Raw genomic sequence first — 25,347 nt, 5'->3', positions numbered from 1 at the left:
CCTTTGCTCAGTCAATTTCCTATAAATGAATAGATTCATGAAGGTTCAGTGAAGTTACTCAAGCTCATAACAGATTATATTGCTTTATAAGTTGCTAACTCAAGCCACTGGATAGATAGCAGTACCACTTACTGGGATGTAGAAGCTTGGAGGAAGATCAGATTCACTTGAAATTTAAATTTTGAACATGTTAAATTTGAAATGCCCAAGACAGCCATCAGTTTGGGCATTTGATATAAATCTGTGGTTTAGATGAGATGTTTGACTGTCATTGACATATTTGTGAAAATTTAAGATCACCCAGGGAAAAGAGTATGTAGGAAAGAGGAAAAGTCATAAGATCTAGTCCTGAGGTACCCTGATATTTAGGTATCTCTTAAGAGCAGAAAGAACAATAAGGAGGGAAAAAGTCGTCGGAGTTAAAGTAGAAAAGAAGAAGAAGGGTTGTTCAAGAATGAGGGGGGTTCCAAAAAAAAAAAAAAAAGAATGAGGGAATTAAGTCAACTGTGACAAATGGTATTAAGAGAGAAGTAAAAGGTATTAACTGAATCTGGTATCGCTGAGGATGATTTGGCAGAGTCATATCTAGTATGAATGGGTTGAGCAAGAATGCGAAGAAATGAATGTCAAACTATAAAAGAGCAAAGAAATAATAGATACAGGGCTCTGTGTACTGTCAATTCATTGAATGACTAAAAGGCAATTAATATTAAGCCTGATTCTGCTCTAACATTTTTCTTTCTTTTTCGATTAGCCCACCCTTGACACAATTTTTTCTTGATTGTGGAGGACTAGTTCAAACAGATAAGAAACCAGCCATTTGTAAAAGTTATCTCAAACTGATGACAGAACTGTGGCATAAAAGCAGGTATGTACTTAATATATTTGTTTTCATTATTATGTTTTTAAATGGATATCATAAATATTAAAAGGATGCAGGTGCATTTATAGAGCTGACAAAAGTAGAAACAGATTTGAGACAAGTTCACTTTTGGGCATTTTGTGCTTGAAACTGAACATCCAAATGAAACATCTAGACTGGAGATAGAATGTTGAACTGCTGAAGCTCCTATTAGTGAAACTTTTGAATTTTATGCAAGAGCAGGCATTCTCCTAGTGTTAAAATCAGACCATAGATACCTGTATGGATTTCTTTTTTTCTGCTTATGTGCTCTAAAGTGAAGAGTAGAATTGTTTGCTATAATTCACTAATTTTGTTTTACAACTATTCAGAAAATTGCCTTTACCATTAGTCCTTTTTAATGATTCCTAAGAACAGCCCAATTTTGCCCCGAAGAAAACAATCACCAAAGCTATATTTATTTCATTTTTTTTAAAACCTTGCTTTCATGTAAGGCTTTTGAGATCTTGATTTCTAATGTAAAAATTTCAGTGGTTTTTCAAGTTTTAACATTCTGATATTCGTAATAAGTACTTCAGGTTTCTTTGCGATATTTGACTCCCTACTAAGGATATTTCCTTTTTTTAATTAAAATTTTTGGGGTGACATTGTTTAACAAAACAAATAGATTTCAAGTGTACAATTCAGTAATATATGTATATTGCATTATGTTTACCACTCAAAGTTAAATTTCCTTCTGTCACCAAATATTTGACCCCCTTTATCTCTACTTCCCCTGCCCCAAGTATTTCTAGAATTAAACAAATTTATTGCAGCTATCAGTATGCTAGGAAAAAAGAGTGGTTTTAATCAGGTTTTTTGGGATGTGAAAGTAAATGTCTTTTACATCTCTAACATTAAAGAGCCCAAATAGGCCATTTTCACATCCCTATTGGGCAGTATCCAGTGTGCCACAGGCTCTTAAGTTTCTTCACAGCTGGAAGTAGCCCTTAATTGCTATATTTAAGCTTCTTTGTCCTGAGACAAGAATTTAAACTTAATATTCCTTGAAGTTTACCAAACTTCAGAAGTGTTATAGTACAGAATTCTAAGTAGTTAAATCTTACACATTTGGTTTACTTTTCATTTTTTCTTTTCATGGGTATTTGATGGCTATTTAAAAAATTTTATTTAGATAGTGTACTAGGCACACTTATCCAAGGAATTTTAAGTAATTAAAATTTTATTTTACATAATTAGAAGTATTTTTGAAAAATCATAATAGAGCATGATTCATTTCATTCGGGACAAGAGCAATAAAATATAGCTTAAATACTAGTAATAAACTTTTCTGACAAGCCTGCAAAACATAATACTAGGCAGTTTAAATGAGTTTTTGAAACACAAACACTTTTCAGTTTAACACCTTTAATTCTTAATTGCTAATTTCTAAAACAAAAACTAAAAATCACACATTTCTCTTAAAAATATTTTGTTCCTCAGGCCAGGATCTGTTGTACCTACTAGTCTATTTCAAGGAATTAAAACTGTCAATCCAACATTTCGGGGCTATTCTCAGCAGGTAAGTCTTTATTGCTTTTTATACATAATATTAATCTTTAATAAATTTGCAAAAGGCCATTTTGCATTGCTATTACGGAGTCATTTGTATTTGTTCCGTTATAATTTGTTTTATTTGTCAGTTTATTTTATTATTTCTCACTCCTCGTGTCTTTATTTACCAAGAACAATAACCATTTATCTTATCTTTTGCTTACTTTTTTCCACCTTTATCTTAATTTTATATTTTTCTAGAAATTTTTTATTTAAGGGTGAGTAAATATGTCACTATATTTCTCCTAGTGCCTTTAGCTTAGAAAAGTTCCTCTTCCAGATATAAAATTTCACCTATATTTTCTGTATTTTATGCTTTCATTTTTAAAAATTTAATAGTTCAATACATGTTATTTATTTTATATTACAATACGATCCTAATTCTGTTTTTCACAAGCAGCTAACAAATTGTACCAAATGACAAATTTAAGACTTTTCTTATCTGATTAAAAAAAACCTTTCTTATTAAATTTTGTTCTTACATTAAATTAATATAGTATAAAATAGGATCTGTTTCTGACCTTTCTGATCCATTTCATTGACCTGTATTTTTTCGTATTAGTACCAATGGAAGTTTTCAATTATTGTGGCTTTATTAATATCTTTTACTATTAATACCTGGCTCTCACATATTTTTCTTTTTCAAAACAATACCTATTTTCTGTTAATTTTTTCTGGTACAAATTCTGGATCACCAGAGATTGATTTAGTAGATGTGAGTTGAGGCCTGTAAATTTGTATTTTTCAATGAGCATTTCTGGTTGATCAAAGAGTTCTCTTTGAGATATAGTACAAGATTGGATAAAGCTTCAATTTTAAGCCGAACTTAAAAATATTTGAATTTAGGATCTCTCTCAGAATCCTAATTGTCATATGGGATAAATCCATGTTTTCTTTATACCTTACTCCATTTTTTTAAAAAGAGCAGCACGACTGAAAGCTGATCTCAAATTCATTTTTAGATTTTTACTTTTGTTTTATTTACGTAACTCCTTAGAACTTAGTGCTTCCCATTGCTCCAGTGCCTTATGTTCTGCAAAGTTATATATATATATCCTTCATATAATGCTACACATTTAGAAATCACTTGATAAAAACATTTTGTATATTCTTCCTTTAGTTTCTGCATATACACATATTTTTAATGAAGTGTTAATATCTATGTTGCTTATATATTAGGATGCTCAAGAATTCCTTCGATGTTTAATGGATCTGCTACATGAAGAACTGAAAGAACAAGTCATGGAAATAGAAGATCCTCAAACCATAATGACTGAGGAGACCATGGAAGAAGACAAGAGCCAGTCAGATGTAGATTTTCAGTCCTGTGAATCCTGTAGTAGCAGTGATAAAGCTGAAAATGACAATGGCTCTAGAGGCTTTTCTGAAGATAATAATGAAACAACAATGTTAATTCAGGATGATGAGAACAATTCAGAAATGTCAAAAGATTGGCAAAAAGAGAAGATCTGCAATAAGATTAATAAAGTAAATTCTGAAGGAGAATTAGATAGAGACTCCGTGTCTGAAACAGTTGACTTAAACAATCAGGAAACTGTCAAAGTGCAAATACACAGCAGAGCTTCAGGTGACAGTTTTAATAATTTGAAAATGATAGTGTTTCATTGGTAGACAGTTGGTATAAGATATTATATTTGTAATTTTATCATTTTCAGATTTTTTGAGGGAAAATGAGCATGGCATATGACTAAAGACATTTTTAATTTACATATTAATGTTCACAGTTTATATTTAGCATAATAAAAAATAAAATAGATTGATAGCTTTAGCTTAATATTTCATGAGAAGTATCTGACATAGTTCATCCATACTAATTTGAAGAAAAGGGGAATTAAATAGTTGTGTTTGGGCTTTCTACCTAGTATAATTTAGCAATATTTGCATGTGAATGTTAATGTCATATTAAGCAGATGCTGTTGAGATCCTGGGAAAAAGCAAAGTAATCAGTTGCAGTTTATAACCTTATACACTGTTAGATTTAGATTGCTCTCATTGGAGTCACATCAGCTACGAAATATTTAGTATTTGTTTTGTCATAGCAGTTTAATTAAGTGAACCGTGCTATGATATATTCAGATATGAGTCAGTGTTCCTTTAAGAAAGAGCAAGTGGCTGAATAAAAGATGTCGAAATTGATTGCTTTGCATTTTACATTTATTTCTTCAAGAGTTAGCTTATCTTGGCTTAATGTGGTATTTAGTTCTCCAAAGCACATACAATTAAACCATCAGAGGTTTAGATTTTCTTATCTTAAAATAAGTGGCAGATAAGTAACATGAAAAGCTAATTATCTTCTGTTGAAAAGTGAGAACTCAAATTGTTGAAGTGAGAATTATTAAACAATTTATCTAGATATCTGAATGAACTCAAAAACCATTCTTGAGGAAAAAGATATTTTCTTAACCAGAGGAATACTTGTGGTTCACCTGTGTATAGTGCATAAATGCCTCAAGTCAGGAAAAAAATTCATTAGGTTCCTTAATTAGACTGCCCTTATGTTTAGGAGTTTAGATGTGTTTAGAAGTTGTTCAGTCAATAAATATATGAAGCGTCAGTGAAAGACTTAGCTTAGACTGCTATCCAGCCTTCCTTGTCAAAAGCCTGATTAAGCCTGGTTAAGGAATGTTTGAGATTCATTGTTCTTTATTGTTCTTGTTCTTTATTGCTCCATAGCTGGTTTATTCTTACACATAGTAACTAATTAATGATCTAGACCAGGGATGTGCGCTTCTACAATTTTTTAAAGACCCAATTAAAAATGTGACAAAGACCATATACAGTATACAAACCAAAAATATTTACTCTGATCATTTGCAGGAAACATTTGCCAATCCCTAACCTAGATCATATTAACATTATTCCCTTCAGAAAGGCCTAGAGTAAGTCTCCTCCCTCTCTCCCCCTAATATTATACAGTCTGCTTTCCAGTCATGACAGAGATGATGAGAAATGCTCATGTGAAAGTAATGTCACTTATTTTCATTATTTGGGAAAATCCCTGAAGTCATTCTGTTTCAAGGTCTGTTATGAATAATTCTCTTTTCTTTAATCAGAAACTTACTGAGCACAGTTCCTGGCATGCATTTTTTTATACTAGGAACCCAACAGCAAACGATGCAGATAGTACTCACAGAAGTTATATTTTCTTGATTCATAATTTAATTCTAAAATTAAATTAATTTCCTGAAAAGAGGTCTGAATTATTACAGTAAGAATAAGATAACATGATTATTTTATACCTAAATTTCTTCTTAGATTTTGATTATTATGTCAGTTAGTTTGGGAAAATAATCTCATTTTCTCCCACATTATTTTAAAAACTCCCAAATATCTTTTTAAAAAAATACTAAGTTAGGACAAATACAGTTCTCTTTGGTTTTTTATATCCATTGCTTACTTCCTTAATGTCTGCAGCAGTAATGTGTTATAAACATTAATTGAATTCCTGGAGGAAAATCAGTTATTTCACTTAGAAAGCACTTTGGCTATCAAGTATTTCACCAGACATTTATTAATGTGAATTGTGTTCAAAATCTCAAATGAAGAATCCTTTAGAATAATTAGCATTATTTGACAGGTAGAATAATTTTACAATTTATGGTAATAATACAAATTTTAAATATTACAGAATATATTACCGATGTCCATTTGAATGATCTGTCTACGCCACAGATCATTCCGTCAAATGAAGGTGTTAATCCACGTTTATCAGCGAGCCCTCCTAAATCAGGCAATTTGTGGCCAGGATTGGCACCCACACAAAAAAAAGGTATAAGTTTCAATTACTCAGGTTCCTTTCTTTCAATAATTTAAAGTGTTAATTATGAAATATTATTCAAACCTTGAAAATTGACAGCTTAATTTTACACAAATGATTTAAAATTTTTTTCTCTGGCATAAATTGAATTATGTACAATAGAATTCACTTGGTGTAGCATTCTAACACATGTATAGATTCTTATTACCACCACCATCACCACAAATAAATATAGAATAGTTCCAACATCCCAAAGAATTCTTCATAACTACTTTGTGATCAGACTATCTCCGTAGCCCTGTTGATCTGTTCACTATTCCTATTGTTTTGCCTTTTCCAGAATGTCATATAAATGGAATCATACAGTATGTAGTCTTTTGAAACAGGCATCTTTCACTTATGCATTTGAGATAACAGTCATGTTGTCGAATGTCTGAATAGTTCCTTTTTATTACTGAGTAGTGTTTCATTGGATGACTACACTACTGTTAATTCATTCACTCATTGAAGGATATTTGAATTTTCCAGATTTTGGCAGTTGTGAATAATGGTGCTATAAACATTTGTTTATAGGTTTTTTCTGAACATAAGTTTTCACTTGTCTAGAGTAAACACCCAAAAGTGGGGTTATTGGGTTTAATGTAAGTTTTATGTTTAATATTGTATGGAATTGTTTTCTAGAGTAGCTGTATCATTTTGCATTCCTATCAACTATGTCTGAGAGTTCCAATATTAAAAAATGTAAAACTATTAAACTCTTGGAAGAAAATACAGGAGTAAGTCTTTATGACCTTGTGTTAGACAAATAATTCCTTAAAGACATCAAAGATACCAAAAACTTGATCCATAAAAGAAAATAATTTAAAATTTTCTTGGCAAAAGACATTATTAAGAGAATGAAAAGATGGGTAGAAAATATTTATAAATCACGTCTGACAAAAGCATTCATATCTAGGAAATAAAAATAACTCAATATTTAGAATCATTTCTTCAAATAATAGCCTTCTTCGGAATAAAAAACAGACAAGTGAAAGCAAAACCGTTCCAATAGAAATCAAGTTTGGAGATTGAACTCTTCTTGTTTCATCTTGGTTTCTCTTTTTTTTTTCTTTTTAAGCAGTGCTCTTGAATGGTATTTTGAAAGAATTCTTCAGCATAGTAAATTTTACTGTTAAAGATGCCAGAGAAAAATGCTACAGGAACTGCTTTGATTTTTAAAAAAATTTCCTACACTTGTTTCTCCATTTTAGCTCAATCTTCATTATCCCCAAAGAGAAAAAAACAGCATAAGAAATACCGAAGTGTTATTTCAGACATATTTGATGGAACAATCATTAGTTCAGTGCAGTGTCTGACTTGCGACAGGGTGAGTATGAAGGAATTATAATACACAGGAAATTAAAAAAAAATTTAATTTTTTAAAAAAAATTCTGACAAAATGTTATGAAAAGTTTAACTCCTTTCTGTAGATGATTATACATATATTTCATGTGTTAACATCAATATAAATTGACTGTAGGAGTAGAATTTGTTTTTGTAAGTAATATAAACATAATTTCTTCAAGGATCAGTTTTGACCCATCATTGGACAGGCATGTACTGATTGGCAGGCAGAATTAACTCTTATTTCTTCATTTCTGGTCAGATCTAAAGATGATATGTTGCTCAGCAACAAGAATTGGTAATATGCATATTCTCCTAAGGCTGATGAAATTAGTATACTGGGAAACTTGATATTCACAGACATTAGGGTGTGAATGTATCTCCTGCATTTGGTTGTATGGCTTGTAAATATATTCCCATGTTAAGATTGGAACTCAAATAATAAAAGTAGTGTCACATTCATTCTCAAGAGCATACATTAAAATGATCATGACCTCTTTAATGATATCCCTAAATCCCCGAGTTTCTTTGAGTTTAAGAGCAGTTTTACTTCAGTGCAGTAATGAATATAATTAATGAATATGACATCTCTTAAAAACAAAACAAAACAAAAGAAAAAAACCCAAGTGTAAGTTTTCAATTAATGTGTTAAAATCTTAAATCTAGGGTCTTTCAATAGGATCATTTTAATGTATGCTAATTTGGTACCAGATATTTAAATGGATTATCCTGAAATCTTTTCATCTATTTAAAAATTACATGCTAGGTTTTACAGCTTTTTGAAAAAACAATACTTAAAAACTATTACAAGAGCCTTATCCAAAAATACATGCAGCGGTGTTTAAGATTTTGGATCTCAAGCTACAGTGGCTGGTTGTAAGGTATAGCTCTATGTCACAGTGTCCTCAACTAATAGAGTGTTCATAGTTCTCTCATAAGGTTTATGTGAAGATTAAATTTAGAACAGGACCTGGTACAGAGCAAGTGTTTTTGCTGCTATTGTTATAAACCAGTTTGACTTTTCGTTCTTTTTTATTGCTTATTATAACTTGCTTTGATCTTTGCAGTCTAAAATCTGTCCTCATAAATGTTTGTGCTGGATTATTTTCATTTCATTCTTAAAACAAAATAATTTTAGGTGTCTGTAACCCTCGAGACCTTTCAAGATCTGTCCTTGCCGATTCCTGGCAAGGAAGACCTTGCTAAGCTGCATTCATCGAGTCATCCAACTTCTATAGTCAAAGCAGGATCATGTGGCGAAGCATATGCTCCACAAGGGTGGATAGCTTTTTTCATGGAATATGTGAAGAGGTATGTATATATATTTTACAATTAATTCATTGTTAAAACTGCTGTTTCTGCTATACTGGCAGAACACTTCCTTTTTTTTTTCTATCAATAATGTTTCAGGTTTGTTGTCTCATGTGTCCCTAGCTGGTTTTGGGGTCCAATAGTAACCTTGCAAGATTGTCTTGCTGCCTTCTTCGCTAGAGATGAACTAAAAGGTAAGAAATATAAAACTGTTTTCATCTGTGGCTAAATTGTTGTAAGTGATCTAAAATACTAGTAAGACTAAGTATACAATGTACTTAAATAGTACTTGCCTATATTGCCACAGTATCTAGTATGGCAATATAAATATAAATACTATAAATCATATACTGAAATAATTTATACAACTTCTTATAGTACAAGATGGTATGATATATGAGGTATCTTAAAACTGCTCTGGGATTCAAAGAAAGCAAAAGTCAACCAATATAGAAGACTTAAATATCTGGACTAGTCTTTAAATTCTTCCATATTATTTAAGATCCTTCACTATTTTTGTATGTCTTAACACCTTGCTTGGACATAAAACAGGTGCCAGTAAATTTTGTTGAGTGAATAAATGGAAAAGATGTTATTTAAGGTAAGTTTTCAAGGTTGAAAAGAGAGGGAGGTGAAGAGTGATTTCGGCAAGGTAAACATTATGAACAACTGACTCTTGAGCAGAGACTAAGAAATGTGAGCCTTGTGTTACTGTGTTGCATGGTAAGCATGTGGCAGACTTGAGAAATTGCAGAACCAAAAGAAAATACCTTGGTTTTAATTTGAGAAGAATGATCATATCTGTTCTGTTTTCAGGTGACAATATGTACAGTTGTGAAAAATGCAAAAAGTAAGTGTCATTGATAATGCTTTTAATTGCATATTTTTTATTTTAAACGGTATTTTTCTTGGTTCTTTGAATTGAGCATGTGGAGTTAAAATTCCACTTTACTTAGAAAAGTAAAGCCTAGTAAATTTTGTCCTAGTAAAAATAAAGAGGCTGGTCATTTTATAAAACAAATTTGAGGTAAACATTAAACAAATTTAATAGGCTTATCTAAAAAGTGAAAGTAGTCTATGGCCATGCCACCCTGAACAAGGTTGATCTCGTCTGATCTTGGAAGCTAAGCAGGGTCGGGTTTGGTTAGTACTTGTATGGGAGACCACCTAGGAAGACCAAATGCTGTAGGTGTAAAAAAAAAAATAAGAGATTGTAAGCTGACAAGGTCCTTGCAATCTGTGAGGTCAACCAAGGGTTGCCTTGCCTAAAAAGTGAATGAATGAATGAACGAACGAACAAATAAATAAATTTAAAAAATGTGAAAGTATGTTTTGAGATATAAAGTATTTAATTTTGGAGAAAACATTTTCCAAATACATTATAAAAGACATAATATATAACATACATTTTCATTACATAGGTTATGTTTTGTCGTTATAAATAAGTGATAGTCTTTTCTGGATTACTGTGGTAACAGGAAGTAAAAGTGGCTGTAAAGGTACTTAGTTTCAAATCTGTGTAAAATTTAGAAAGGTTATACCAACTTTTATGTTACCTCCTATAAGATGGCAGAATAGAAAGACAGTTAAAAGTATGATTTTGTTTATATCTACTACTAGTTGCCTTTTTCTATGTTGTAATAAATTCAAGCTTTTAAGGCTTCTTGGTGGTAAGTTAGAAAAGTAAGTGGTGAATTGAAGGAAAAAATGTTTGACGTAGAGTGTATTGGGAAAAAATTTTTGAATCTCTGTAATAGAAAAATAATGGCCTCCTAATAAGATCTAGAATTTTCATAATACAAACTTCTGTCTATTTGCAGTAACCCCAGGGAAATGTTGATCTGCAGCTCTTGGTTCTCTTCATGACAAAAATAAATGGTATATTTGATCAATAAGGATGAAAAGCTGCCTTGTACTTTCTAGAAAAAAAAAATACACTCTAGAGAATTGGAAAAGTATTACGAGTTTGTCCTTAAATCTTTAGCTGATAGCTGAAGAGGGTGTTGGCCTGGATGGGGGAACCTTTCTTGAAAAGCACTACTGACTAGGAAAAAGATAATAGCAAAGATGGAAAAGAACCTTGTATCTACCCCCAAATCCAAAGTAGAGCTCTGTCAAGTGTATATTAATGTTAACTATTAAAAGTAATCAGCCTTTATTTATCTTATTTGTTTCCACATTTAAGAATAAAGGTTGTATTTGTGACAACATGGATAGATCTTGAGAGTATCATGCTAAGAGAAATGAGTCAGATGGAAAAGGACAGGAACCATATGATTTCACTTATACGTGAGATATTTATAAAACAGAAAGCAACAAATGAACAAAACCCAACAAACTCATAGACACAAACAATATGGTGGTTATCAGAGGGGAAATGGGGTTAGGGGAGGATGAAGAGGGTAAAGGGGGTCAAATATATGGTGATAGAAGGAGACTAGAGTTCGGGTGGTGACCATATAATGCAATATACAGATGATGTATTCTAGAATCGTATACTTGAAACTTGTATAATTATTAATCAGTGTTACCTCAATAAATTTAATTAAAAAAAAATAAAGGTTATAATAGACCTAACCAACCAATTGTATGAAATTGGGATTTTATTTTACCCAATTTTACTTGATATCTGGATGTTAATAAAGGCATAGCCAGGCCATAGATAGTAGAATTTCTGTTTTAAAAAAATTAATTTTTTTCCAATTACAGTTGACAGTCAATATTATATTAGTTTCAGGTATATGCATAGAGGTTAGACATTTATATAACTTATGAAGTGATCACCCCTAAGTCTAGTACCTATCTGACACCATATATAGTTATACAATATTATTGGCTATATTCCCTATGCTACACTTTACATCCCTATGACTATTTTGTAACTGCCAATTTGTCCTTCTAATCCTTTCACCTTTTCACTCAGCCCCTTATCTGCCCCCACCCCCAATCTTGCAGCCATCAGTTTGTTCCCTGTATGAGTTTCTCTTTTGATTGTTTATTAAAAAATTAATTTTCATCAAAGAATTACAACTCTGCAATTTTATTATTGATATCTTAAATTTTTTTTTTTTGCGATCAGGGACTCCAGTGTTTTATTAGTATATATTTTTAAATACGTAGCACATAATTCAGTCTTGAGCATTTTTAGTCTGATACTTTTGTCTTTTCATTTTCTAAAAAATTTTGCTGAATATTTGAAAATACCAATAAAGCTTTTGTTGATTCATATGGGAAATAGGTTTATTTAAATTGGCTTTCTCTTTTCTCTCCTTAGGTTGAGGAATGGAGTAAAGTTTTGTAAAGTGCAAAAGTTTCCTGAGGTATGAGCTTTATTATAATTCACTTTATTTTATCTGGTAGGGACATTAAGCATTAGTAATAAATTCTTTAGCATGGTTGAAGAATAGAGTGGTTCTCTTGACCAGTTGTTATATATATATATACACACACACATACCCTATTAGGATTATTTGTTTTCAAAAAACTGAGTTACATACCAAGTAAGTGCCCTTACTAGTGAAAATATGCTGAACACAGCTTAATCAGACATTGTAGGACCTTGCAGGTATAAAGCGGTATAAAGCATAAAATTAGAAAAGCCAGTAGCTGTAAGCTTAGTAAATACCATATTTCACCATTTCCATATTTTGACGTCTCTGGAATCAGGTTATAATTGCAGGATAACGTTTAACCTTGACACTTAATTCAAAATGTATATTTAGAAGACTCCTTTATCTAGCATATAAAGCAATAGAATCTTAAATAATCTTGCCTTTCTCTTTTAGATTTTATGCATCCACCTTAAAAGATTCAGACATGAACTGATGTTTTCCACCAAAATCAGTACTCATGTTTCATTTCCACTGGAAGGCCTAGATCTTCAGCCATTTCTTGCTAAAGATAGTCCAGCTCAGATTGTTACCTATGATCTTCTGTCAGTTATTTGTCATCACGGAACTGCAAGTAGTAAGTATATAAGTTTGACATATGTTCTTAGATTAAAAAAAAAAGGAGTAAACATTTGAATTGATCTTTTAAGTAAGACCTGATTGAACAAAAGAAAAAATTATAAAAAGATTTTTATTATTTTTATTTGGTTATTAAAAAATATCGGACAATTTTAGAAAATTGAGTAATTTTACTCTGAAGTTTGAAATACTGGAAATTATATTCTGCATAAAGTTAAACAGTAAGGACTTTAATATCATTTCGACACTGGGTATTTTTTTTTTTAATTAAGTTTATTGGGCTAACATTGGTTAATACAGTCATATGATTTTCAGGTGTACATTATCATTTGACATCTGTATATTCTACTGTGTGTTCACCACCCAAAGTCCAGTTGCCTTCAGCTACCATATAGCTGATCCCCTTTACCCACTTCACCTTCCCTCTACCCCCTGTATTTGACCCCCTCTGTCTACCTCCCCTCTCCTCCTCCATTCCACTAATAATCACTCTATAGTCCTCTGGTAACCACTAGTGTATAGTCTATGTCCAGGAGTCTCTTTTTGTACTGCTCATTTGTTGCTTTTAGGTTTATATCCCACATATAAGTGATATCATGTATTTTTAAGATTACCTTTTCTCAGGTCGTGGTGGTGAAGATACATAATGGAGCAAAATACTAGCATAGTTCTTGCTATATCTCAGTCTCTAAGAACTGGAGATACAAAAGTAGTTTATCTTCCATTCTTATATTAATTTGTATTATTGAAACGATTTAAATATTTTCCTTTTAAATTCAGGTGGACACTATATTGCCTACTGCCGAAACAATTTAAATAATCATTGGTATGAATTTGATGACCAAAGTGTCACTGAAGTTTCAGAATCTACTGTACAAAATGCAGAAGCTTATGTTCTTTTCTACAGGTAAAGAAGTAACTCACAGATAGGCTATTTTAACAAATATGAAAGAGCAACTCACTTTCGGGTTATCAGTAACTTCTAAGATTTTCAAAATGAATTTCTGAGTAAATATTAGAAATTGTATAACATGTTTCATTATATGAGTAAAATAAAGTGAAAGTTTGCATTCAGAATGATCCTTTAAGAAAATGTTAAATCATTTTGTTGAAGGGCAAAGGAATATAGTTGACCCTTAAACAACATGGTTTGAACTTCATGGGTCCACTTTTAGAGGAATTGTTTTCTGTAAATAACCTGTACAGTTTCGATCAGTGGTTGGAAGTCTGAGGATGAGGAGGGTTGACTGTATGTGTTGATCTACACCATTTTATCTCGTGAATTTGAGTGTGGATTTTGGTGTCACAGGGAGGACTGAACCATTCCCCTGTGGATACCAAGGGACAACTAAGTTTTGGGGGAGCCGAAAGTTATATGCAGATTTCCGAATGTGTGGGGTGGGGGGGTGTCAGGCACCCTAGTCTCTTGCATTGTTCAAGGATCAACTATTTTGTTTTAGAAAGATTGGTTTTAATAAAAAAAATTAGGTACTGATGATAGTGATTAAGTACCATAATTTCTCCTAAAATAGCTAACAAGCCAACTTTTACTATAAAAATAAATCCTATACTAAAAAATACCAATCTTATAAAAGATTAAGTGCTAGCTACTAAAACAGAAAAACACATTAACTATTTAGATTGATTTTACTGACAAACATTTGAGTGCCTACTCTGTTTATGTGGATACCAGTAGTTAAGGTACAGTATTGCCTCTAGGGGTATACAGTATAGTTGGGGGATGATACAAAGTATATTTCTTTCGAATAAGTCCCAGGATCTACTAAGATTCACAATATTAATGTGTACGAAAAATCCACTTACTAGTCTAATAGAATAAAATGCATACTGAATTTAATGAATCATTGTTTTTAATAGGAAGAGCAGTGAAGAGGCACAAAAAGAGAGGCGAAGGATATCAAATTTATTAAACATAATGGAATCAAGTCTCCTTCAGTTTTATATTTCTCGACAGTGGCTAAATAAATTTAAGACCTTTGCTGAACCTGGCCCTATTTCAAATAATGATTTTCTGTGTATTCACGGAGGTAAGAAGTTCTGTAATGGAAAGTAGCGGTGGGGTTTGCTGTTAAATAATTTACAAATTAGGAAAGAGCCAAGAATTTTCCTTTCCATTTATTTCTGATTTCCCCATCTGCAATCCAACTTGTTTTTTTAATTCATTATAGTTTCAGAAATTCACCTTTTCTTCTAATTATAGGCAATTTATAGCCTCTATAGAACAGATATTTATTGAGTACCTGTTCCAAACCCTGTGCTAGAGCCTGAAAATAACAAAGACACCACTTCTGTTCTCAAAGCTCTGATTTCATAGTAGAGACAGATATATAAACAACCAATTAAGGTACAAAGAACATTTATATTGCACATTATTTTTCTCAGATGAGAGACACTTAGCTACCAACTGTATCTGTAGCACCTATCCCTTGTCTACATGAATAGCTGGCCCTTTTCCTAAGTATATAAATGTACTTGGAATTTAACAAAACGCCTCATATAGTTATTTGCTAAATATAATCTATGCCTTTGTGATTGGCTATGTTGGTGTTTGTTCCCATGATGAATAAAACCTTATTGTGTGACACCCTGATTACGTTTCATGGTTGAAGACTTGATATTTTCATTAATTATTTTTTCAATGAAACTAAGAGATAGTAGGAATAAACCTTGAAACCTAAACCTTGAAAATATTTCTGTATATGAATTTTTCTCTTATTTCCTGAATTGAAGTACTAACATAAGACTTCTCCTGATCCGAATCTACCCATAAAACCTTTTAGGCCATTTATCTGTGCCTGCCTTTTATTAGTTATTTATATAAATACTTCGTTTCTTGTGCTACCCCAGAAGCTCTGCAAAGGAAAAATTGTTTCCCCCAAAGACCTTGGTTTATTGATTTTTCTCTGCCTTAGATATACAGTCATCTTTAGCAACATAATCTCCAAAAATGCTTATTTGTAACTTTTAACCATTTGGGAGGGTCTTCAAGTTTAATGATTAAAAAATGCCAGTAATTATTCAGTTAAAAAATGAGTTTAACCTTTGAGAGTGACATAAAGGAGGTTAAGGATGAGACAAACCTATCTAAATTTTTTTAGGTGTTCCTCCACGAAAAGCTAGTTACATTGAAGACCTGGTTTTGATGCTGCCTCAGAACATTTGGGATAACCTATATAGCAGGTTTGTTTTTCAAATCAGACAGTATGGTTTTGTGAATATCAGTTTGCGAAACTCATTAAAGAGGGGAGTATATTATTTCATATATGCTTGTTGTGTTATATGTCGTTATGTAGAATAATTCTTTTCTTTCGTTTATTCACTCTCAGTGTGAATCAAAAGACTTTGTAGCTCGTGTGTCCCTAGTCTAGATAATTAATTTAAATTTTTATGTTCTGATTATCTTTATCTGTAAAAGTATACTGTGATATTTAACTCTTATTTAAAGTTTTCAATTTTATTTTAGAGCTTCTCACATGTAATTTCCTTATTTTGTTTTCCTTAGTGAAATGTTGAAAATAATTTATTCCATAATTCTTACTTGAGTGACCAGGAGAAGCCTCCTTCTGATTAGAATTTGACTAAGAGTATGGCTGTATAACTAAGATTTTTGTATGTTATATGCTAATTTTTTAAAGCCACTTCTTTCACTTGGTATTGTTGCCACAAACATATTTTGTAGCAGAAGTGACTGTAAAGGAATGTTGAAATATAGATAGAGCAGGTTAGTTAATAAAGTCACTGACCCTGATAAACATAAAATCAAGTCCTATGATTATTTGATTTTTACATTAGTTTAAATATGACAGACATTTTCTGTGAGGATTTATTATTTACTAGGGATTTAGCCATTAACTAAAAGTTGGAGACATATTTTCTAGAGCATTAGCTTTCTTCAAGATTGTCATAATTACTAAATTCTTTATGCTTTAGGTATGGAGGAGGACCAGCTGTTAACCATCTGTACATTTGTCACACTTGCCAAATTGAGGCAGAGAAAATTGAAAAGAGAAGAAAAACTGAATTGGAAATTTTTATTCGGGTAAAAAAAGTGATGCTTTTCAAATTATAAATATGACTTTGGGTAAAGATAAAAATTGAAATTAGCAGAACTATGTTATGTTAATGAAATGACTGGATAAAAGAGTTCTGACAGAGTTTAAGTGTTATGAGTATATAACAGTGAGAAACCCCAGGTAGGTCACGACAATTAGAGTAAGCTAAATTATCATTTTGTGGGTTTTTGTTTTATGGATTGGTAGTAAATTTTGTTTCATGGATTGACACTGGAAATAAATCTTGTTGAAATGTTAAATTACAGGTTTAAGTTACCGTTTTTCTGAAAGCATTTATCCAGACTGCATTCTCAACTTCCATCCCTTTGTGAAATATAATATTGTTTTGTGAGATTCTCTGTACTCTTAAATTACCTAGTTTCCACAAAGTGGGTTTTGTATGAAGTTTTCCTTGATTGCAAGCAACGGAAAGTCTGGTCACAGAATCAATAGGAAGAGCTGAGCAACCAGGTTTTATGGACAAGGACTAGTACAGGTCCATTTATCTAGGTAGCAAGAAGTCAGTCTCTTCAAAGTACTTCTGTCAGTAACACAGCTCCAATTATTTATTTATGATCCAAATTCATCTTATTCCATCCTTCCCCCCCTTTTTTTTTTAACACAGTAATGTGTTGGTATAAAAAAATAACACTGGACTACAAAAATAGGAGCCCTTGGCGGACTGGAAATTAAGTGTAGTTTCTGTTACATTAAAAAAGTAGATAGGATCAGACTGAATAAGTAAACCAAAGGCCACAGGAAATAACCACACAGGTTTCAAGCTTAGAAGTGACAGATACCAATAATGACCTCAGCATTCTGCCACCTGCACTCTGTAAGGCAATAAGCATAAAAGTGTCTGCTTGGATAGAGCGGTGAATGTGGACACTTGGGTCAGTTAAGGAATTACCTTAGATAGCTTGTCATACCTAGAAAGAATTGTGATTTGCTAAATTATGCCATAAAATAAGTATTGATCTTAGGGAGATACATAAGAATGTTATATCCTGAAAACAAAACATATCTCAATAGATGGTTTGATGAATGGCAGAATAAATAAATACTACTGGAGAACAAGTTAGTGTGCTGAAAGATCTACCAAAGGGTTTCTTCTAAAATCGAGTGCAAGGATAAACAGATGTAAAACAAAAGTTTCAACATGTTGGATAGATATAGAATTCAATGTTTTTTTCTAATAGCTATTTTAGAAGAGAGTAGAGGGGAAGAACTGCATTTAGAGCAACATTTAAGAGAAATTTCCCAGAACTAGAAAGACATACTTTTAAATTAATGGGATGATTGTACTTAACTAAAATTTGAGAAGCCTCCACCTAGACACATAAAGAAGAAATGCCCTGATGCCAAAGATAAAGTCCTAAAAGTGTCCAATCCTAGTAATGCTAGGAATTAAATAGATTTATCTGGCAGAATCAGTCTGACATGACATTTCAGAAGTTTCAGTTCTCTAGAGATCAGTTGTACATTATAGAAAGTCCAAACTTTAATGCTATACATTGAGACAAACATGTTTTAATTTCTTTGTTGACCATCAGAGACAGTCACATTTTTCATTGCCTTTTGTTGTTCTATGAAAGTAGCTAGCTACCTTGTGTCCCAGAAAGATCCTTGCTCTCAAAGAACTTAAATTTAATAAATAACGTACATTATATATTAAAAGGTGATGAGTTCTGTGGAACTGGAAAATATCTAAAAGGAAAGAGATCAGGAGGACAGTGATGAGGGGAGAAGTGAGATGGAATTTTAAGTAGGGTGATAAAGATAGGCTTCATTGAGAAAGGGACATTTACGCAAAGACTTGAAGGACATGAGGGAGATGTTTAGATACTGCAAAAAGAAAGGATAGCCATGTGAGATTTGTGAGGCAGGAATGTGTCTGCTTGGTTCTGGAAATACCAAAGGTTCAAGTGACCACAATTGCTTAAGTGAGGAAGAAAGTATTAGAAGATAAAGTCAGATTATGGGGCCAGATCATGGAGGTACTTCTGGGTTGTAAGGCTCTTTGGGGACAGTGGCAAGATTTTAATTAGATTTGATTATAGGATAGACAAGATCTGAACTTGTCTTTTTCCGCCAGCAGTATATACTATGGGAACTTAGTTCGCCATCACAAAATATTTTTAGGAATCTCACTGTCTTCAAACTGTAACAACTAAATAAATTTCAAATACCTTTCATTTTCATCAGGCTCTGTTGCCTCCACTTCTCTTTCTATACCAGTTTTTCTAACATTTGGTTTTCTTTTGTTGAAAGCAGAAGCCATAATGGCTAACTTAATCAAAAAAGAAACTTATCAAAAAGAAAAATGGAATAACCAGAACTGCAGAAGTTCAGGAACCAAGATATTCTCAGTATATAATAAAATTGACATTGGAATGACACTATTCTAATCATTAGGTCATCCTACATTTCAATTTTTAGTAGAGTCTTGCTTTGAGTTGCATACCCATTCCTTAGGCCTTAGGACTAGAGGGAGAGTGAAATATCCTCAGGTACTATCCCCCACTTTTGAGAATTTATCCTATACATATATGTGTATTGTCTGTGAAATGACATGTATAAGATTATTCTTTGCAGCACTGAGTTTGTAATTAGTTGTAGCATTGTATTTGTGATTGGTTCTAGCATTGTTTGTAATAGCAACCTGCCCACGAATATCTTAAGTGAACACAGATGTAGACAGTAGATATGGTATGTTTAAATAAGATTTACTCATCAGATTTTTAATAAATATGCGAAGTTTATATTGTTTTGAAGAATGCCTTGACTGTTTTCACTTATCCAATTTCTATGCCCTTTCTTTGTATGTATACTTGCTAAATTTTGAAACATAACTTAGAATTGTTTAAGTATTACCATGTATGCTAGTGCTAGTACTAAGGTAACTTGGCATCAGCGTATAGTAGTCTTTGTATATGAGAAATTGGCCTTACCAGATGTTGAAGTAGAATGATTGTATCGTTCTACTACAAAGCAAGTTCTAAATATTAGGTGACTGATTTCCCTCCTCCCCTCCCAATAGCTCAACAGAGCATTTCAAGAGGAGGACTCTCCAGCTACTTTTTATTGCATCAGTATGCAGTGGTTTAGAGAATGGGAAAGTTTTGTGAAGGGTAAAGATGGAGGTAAGTGGTTAACTGAAAAATGAAATTCTTTGCAGATTTTGTTTATTTGACACATTTTTTGAATATCTATATACACTTGGGATTACACCAGTGAACAAAGAGAAAAAGATCTTGTCATTAGGCATCTTACATTCTCATTTATATTCTTCTTATGGGAATTTTTAATTTTTTGAACCTGTTTCATAAATTATAACATTCATAGCAAGAATAAAGGAACTAAATGAAATTAATCTGCAATCTTAAAGAGTTTAAAAAAAAATCCACCTAACAATAACTTGGTAAAATTAGTTTATCCATTACAGTGGAGTACTATATGGACTTTACAAATAATTTTTGTGACAGTATTTAGTAATTTAAAAATAAGATGTTCTTGACATATGAAAAATATTGCAACACAGTGTGCTTATTATTTTAAACCTTTTATATTAAAAAATACAGGCAATCATATATATGCAAAGACAAAAAGACCACAGCTCACCTTTTTCTGTAGTGGGATTACAGTATGTTTTTATTCCTTGTACCTTTTTAAAAACATTTTTTGATAATGAACATGCACTATACTTTTGTATTCAGGGGAAAACAGATAGGTTATTCTTAAAATTAAAAAAAGGATGCATTTTAACATTTCATTTTATAATGCTTTGTTTTTAGTTTCATATTCTGAAACAAATGGAGAATTCTATAATTTCTTTTTAAATTACAAAGGAATTGTTTTTGTATAGCATTAAAAGTGCATTTTCACCTGTAATTTTCAAATGGATAGTTAGGAAATAATTTCTGTTAGATTTTGAATGGCAGTGGGAAAGCCTGTCTCGCTGTCTTTCCTGATTCTGTTTTGCGGGAACTAAGACTCAAGAAGAAAGCAGCTCAGAAGACAGTTAAGAACTGACTATCACTGAATTGACAGTTCAGAATCAGACTACAAAATAATCAACCTGATTATACAGTGACATCCTTCAATTATTTCAGGCACAGAAATACGTAATTCTTTGATGCATTTATTTGAAATGTATACATTTTCATCGTTTTTTCCTTTTGACTTAGATCCTCCGGGTCCTATTGATAACACTAAAATCGCAGTCACTAAATGTGGCAATGTGATGCTCAGGCAAGGTAAGTTTGACTAACATTTAAGCCTTAACTCGTTAATAATTTGTCACTGTTAAGAATATTTCATCACTAGTCATCTATGCCACTTTTTTACCCAGCTCAACGATGTAATTAGTATGTGAAGTAGAACAAATAGTGGAAAAGCTGCCAGTGTTTAATTTTTATTTGAGGAAAGGTTTTAAGGCTATTGATAGGAGCTGGGAAAAAAGGATTTCTAACTTTACGACAGACCATCAAGTAGCAGCTTACAATAACATGTTCTGGTAGTCTGAAGATTTGTGTTCCAAAAGTTCTCAATTATCCCTAGAGGATTGATGGTGGTGTTGGTGGGAGGTTACATTATGAAAGCGTTTGCAATATGAATTTTTAGATTTGTAAATATTCTTTCTATATATACTTAATTTTAGGAGCAGATTCTGGTCAAATATCTGAAGAAACATGGAATTTTCTACAGTCTATATATGGTGGAGGGCCTGAAGTTATCCTACGACCTCCAGTTGTTCATGTTGACCCAGATATACTACAAGCAGAAGAAAAAATTGAAGTAGAAACTCGGTCTTTGTAATTTTGAGGATGTAGAGTGTAGTAACAAGAAATGATTTTCACTTCCCCTGTCATATACACGTGCAGAAACATTCCTAAAAGCATGTTTATTTTCTCAATTTTTAATATTTTCTCTTTTATTCCTTACTGGGCATTATAGAAAAATGTGTTAAAATGTATAATATACTACAGGTTGGTATATTTAATGCTTTAACCTATTATATAGTCTTTCAGTGTAATATTTTTGAAAGAGTGATAATTGTAATCATTTGGTAATCAGTAGGTTATCTTTGATCTTTATACTACGTGCAAATCAATAGTATCCTTTGTAGTTTTGTAAATACTTTTGCTTTGAAAACTTTTTCATTACCCTAAATCATCATATCTGTGACCAGTCTTTTCAGTTCTCCAAAAACCTAATTGTATAGTTTTGACATGGCTTCATATAATAAAGAGCCTATTTTAAATTGAGAGTTGTAGTCAGATAAATGTTAATTTCCTAAAGCTCAGGAAACGTTGGGGTGTCACTTCTTTTGCACTGCAGCATATAAACTAGCATAGTAATATTTACAAAGTGTCTTTTTGAATGTATCAGGATGTATTTAGTTTGAGTGGAATTTGTGTCAGCAGATAACAGTAATTTATTGCCTCTTATACTGTAAAATATTAAACTGCAATTCCTGTAACCCTGGATAGTATTCATTAATGTCTGTAAAAAAATTTAGTTTTAGGGCACTTTTATTTTGAGAGCATGAAGTATGGAATGTGTCAATGAGATTACTGATAAAGCTGAAGCCATTTGCAAAATGATTTTCTAATGAAATGCATAAAGTCTTTTTGATTAATATAGTATGCATTGCTATTTGCTTGATTATGTGATGTCAAAAGTTTAACTGTATTCCAAGTACAGAACCAAACTGGATTACTTTAAATATGCTGAATAGCATTCACAATGGCTTTGTTTTGCTTGGGGGCAACTGCCACCAGCTAAAACATTGTTGTTAAAATTAGTCCAATAAAAATGGTTTTAAAATAACTTGGATGTTGAGTTTATTTGATAGATATTAATTGTGAAGGGCATAAAGTTTAGTATGCAAAGTAAGTCATTCAGAGTAGTATTTAAAGTTTTTATGATTAAATGATGATCATATTGATCAGCCATTAAGTTTATTTGAATTTTTGAAAAATATATATAGTTTTTTAGTTTTCTTCATAATTATACCTGTGATCCTCTTCAAGGACTGAATGATGTTGATCTAAGTTGCCAAGGTTTAGTGTAATGCCTGACATTTAGGAGATGGTCAAAAAAGGTTTGTTTTTAATAGTGCTTGACATTTCTTGAATACTTATGATACTTCACCCATGCTCCTAAAGTGCTTAATTACATTTAGTCCTCATTACACCCTGTGCTTTAGGAAGAGTGGTTGCCCTAAGCCATACAGCAAATAAGTGGCATGTATGGGATTCCATCTCCAGTCAATGTAACTTCTTATTAATGCTCATATTCACCATGTTATCTCCCAGTGAATTCTTTTGAAACAGACTATAGTATGTCATATTCATTAATAACATTTATCATTGGGAGATACAATATAAATAATACTGGTCTCTAAGAGCTTATATAATTTTACATTTTAATCATCAAAGTACGTAACAATATAGTAAGTAAAGTGGTAGCAGTCTCATAGACTCTCAGCTAAAGGTTGGCCATATGTGTTGACAAGTGTAGAATAAAAGATGATTTCTCTGAGGAGGATTTTCTTGAAAATCCTTAAGCTGAGAAATAGAAAAATTGCAGTCAAAGGATAGTGAGAATCCACATGTATTGATAGTACCTTGATTTATAACATGAAGTTCATTAGTTTTTAGACTATGGGGTCAGTTTGCTTATAAAGTTGACCCGTAACATGGATTTGAACTGTGTGGGTCTACTTATATTTTTTTCAGTAGATACTGTAAATGTATTTTCCTTATGGTTTTCTTAACATTTTTTCTCTATCTTTATTGTAAGAATACAGTAAATAAACATATAACATAGAAAATATGTCAATTCCTTAGGATAGTGTACTATTACTCCAGCTCTTCCAAACCTTGTTTTTCACCTGGCTGCAGTAGATAACCTTACCCTTCTTTTGCTAAGATTGAGGAAGTTTAAGGTCCTTTGTCTTTTGTTGCCACCTCTTAATATTTGGCATCTTTTCTCTTTCTAGATTAGAGAAAGAAGCCCTTTTCTTTCCCTGACTTCCTCTCTTCCCCCTTTAATTAATTCAGTGTACTTTTCATGACTTCTCACTTCCTTCAGTACATTTTGAAACTTCCCCTCTTCATTAGCACCTTTTGCTGCCTTCAGATGTGCTAAATTCTCCTTTACTGAGAGACAAGTGAAATGAATATTACCTAGACCAATCTGCCGCATGTTTCTTCACTTTTTTATTGACAAACTTCTTCATTGTTCTGCACTCTTTGCTTCCAACTTCAATATTTACCTTTTCAAATTTGTCTTCTATTGCCACCATGCTCTAAACAATTTTTTTCTCTTATATTGCTTATTAGCAATCATTGTTTTCATAACTTTGGAATATATGTGGTTAATTATATCAAGAGTGAATTTCCTTGTGTTTTGAAACTACTCCCCTCTTAAAGGAAGGTGATCAGTTTGAATTTACTTGTTACTATTTTAAAGGATCATGGATGAAGGGATTAGGTAAGAAACTATTTCTCTAGGGAAAAAAATGGGCTATTCAAAATGATTCTAATAACACGACCATGACTAGTCACTACTAATGTTGAGTTCTTAGCAAATGTCAGGCACTAGCCTAAACATGTTTACAAAGATTAATGTGCCCAAGTACATGCAACTATTAAGTGTCAGAATTTTCCAACCCAGATGTGTCTTGATTCCAAAACCTATGTTCTCTCAGAACTCCCAAGTAAATTTCCAGTTAGAAAATTCAACGACTCGTTCTCAGAGACAATTATATCGTGAAACTTCTCTCCCTCAACTTATATGGTGCTGCATTTTGTCATTTTTCTTCCTGCATATCTGCCTACTATGTCTTTTTACCTTTTATTCTGGATGTTGAATGATAAATGTCTCACTCTAACTTTGTAAATATACTGTCTTATTTAGAGAGCTCATTCACTCCCTTTCAATTGTTACTCTTTTGAAACAATTCTTAAGTATAATTCACTATCCCTTTCTCTTTCAAACTCATCTCAAATTTCTTTCTGCTGAATATATCTACTGACATGTCACTCACTTAAAACACAACAGTTTGAAAAGCAATATAGTTATTAGGAGTACGGGCTCCAGAGCCAGTGTATGTTATTTTTGCTACAATAATGCTATGTAACAACCACAAAAACTCTGGTATACGGTTATATTTTACAAGTCTAGAGTTCTGCTAATCAGGCCTTGGCAGATCTAAGCTGGGCTTACTTGTGTACATGCAGTCAGTTGCAGGTTGCCTAGGCAGGTCTTTTTGACCTGGGCTGGGTTCACTCATTTGTATTGGGTTGGGCTTATCTAGAAGGACTTAGAAATGACTGGAGCAAAGTGGCTTTCATATGTCCTTCAGCAGGC

At 32.2% G+C, this 25,347-nt stretch overlaps 1 protein-coding gene and 1 pseudogene across 2 annotated transcripts in view; both read left to right on the top strand.

Annotated features, from left to right (window-relative positions):
• USP33 (ubiquitin specific peptidase 33) overlaps positions 1-22,800 on the top strand; it is a 45,413-nt gene extending 22,613 nt beyond the window's left edge. Inside the window, exons 8-24 of one of the 2 annotated variants that reach the window (XM_016151038.2) lie at positions 755-868; positions 2,345-2,423; positions 3,635-4,043; positions 6,105-6,245; positions 7,484-7,599; positions 8,755-8,927; positions 9,051-9,121; positions 9,744-9,777; positions 12,202-12,247; positions 12,713-12,893; positions 13,676-13,802; positions 14,774-14,943; positions 16,015-16,096; positions 16,847-16,955; positions 20,009-20,111; positions 21,156-21,224; positions 21,629-22,800. In XM_016151038.2, the coding sequence (XP_016006524.2) occupies positions 755-868; positions 2,345-2,423; positions 3,635-4,043; positions 6,105-6,245; positions 7,484-7,599; positions 8,755-8,927; positions 9,051-9,121; positions 9,744-9,777; positions 12,202-12,247; positions 12,713-12,893; positions 13,676-13,802; positions 14,774-14,943; positions 16,015-16,096; positions 16,847-16,955; positions 20,009-20,111; positions 21,156-21,224; positions 21,629-21,786 (2,182 nt within the window). In that variant the 3' untranslated portion in view covers positions 21,787-22,800. Of the gene's footprint in view, positions 1-754; positions 869-2,344; positions 2,424-3,634; positions 4,044-6,104; positions 6,246-7,483; positions 7,600-8,754; positions 8,928-9,026; positions 9,122-9,743; positions 9,778-12,201; positions 12,248-12,712; positions 12,894-13,675; positions 13,803-14,773; positions 14,944-16,014; positions 16,097-16,846; positions 16,956-20,008; positions 20,112-21,155; positions 21,225-21,628 lie in introns of both variants that reach the window. The other variant, XM_016151037.2, reaches the window with a different exon arrangement.
• On the top strand, positions 10,001-10,119 carry LOC118607281 (annotated as a pseudogene).
• Positions 22,801-25,347: the final 2,547 nt, after the last annotated feature.

This window comes from Rousettus aegyptiacus, unplaced genomic scaffold, assembly GCF_014176215.1.
Source record: "Rousettus aegyptiacus isolate mRouAeg1 unplaced genomic scaffold, mRouAeg1.p scaffold_m13_p_1, whole genome shotgun sequence".
Classification (NCBI taxonomy): Eukaryota; Metazoa; Chordata; class Mammalia; order Chiroptera; family Pteropodidae; genus Rousettus; species Rousettus aegyptiacus.
Note: the sequence above shows the minus strand (reverse complement) of the source record. Positions and strands in the feature narration are given on the sequence as shown.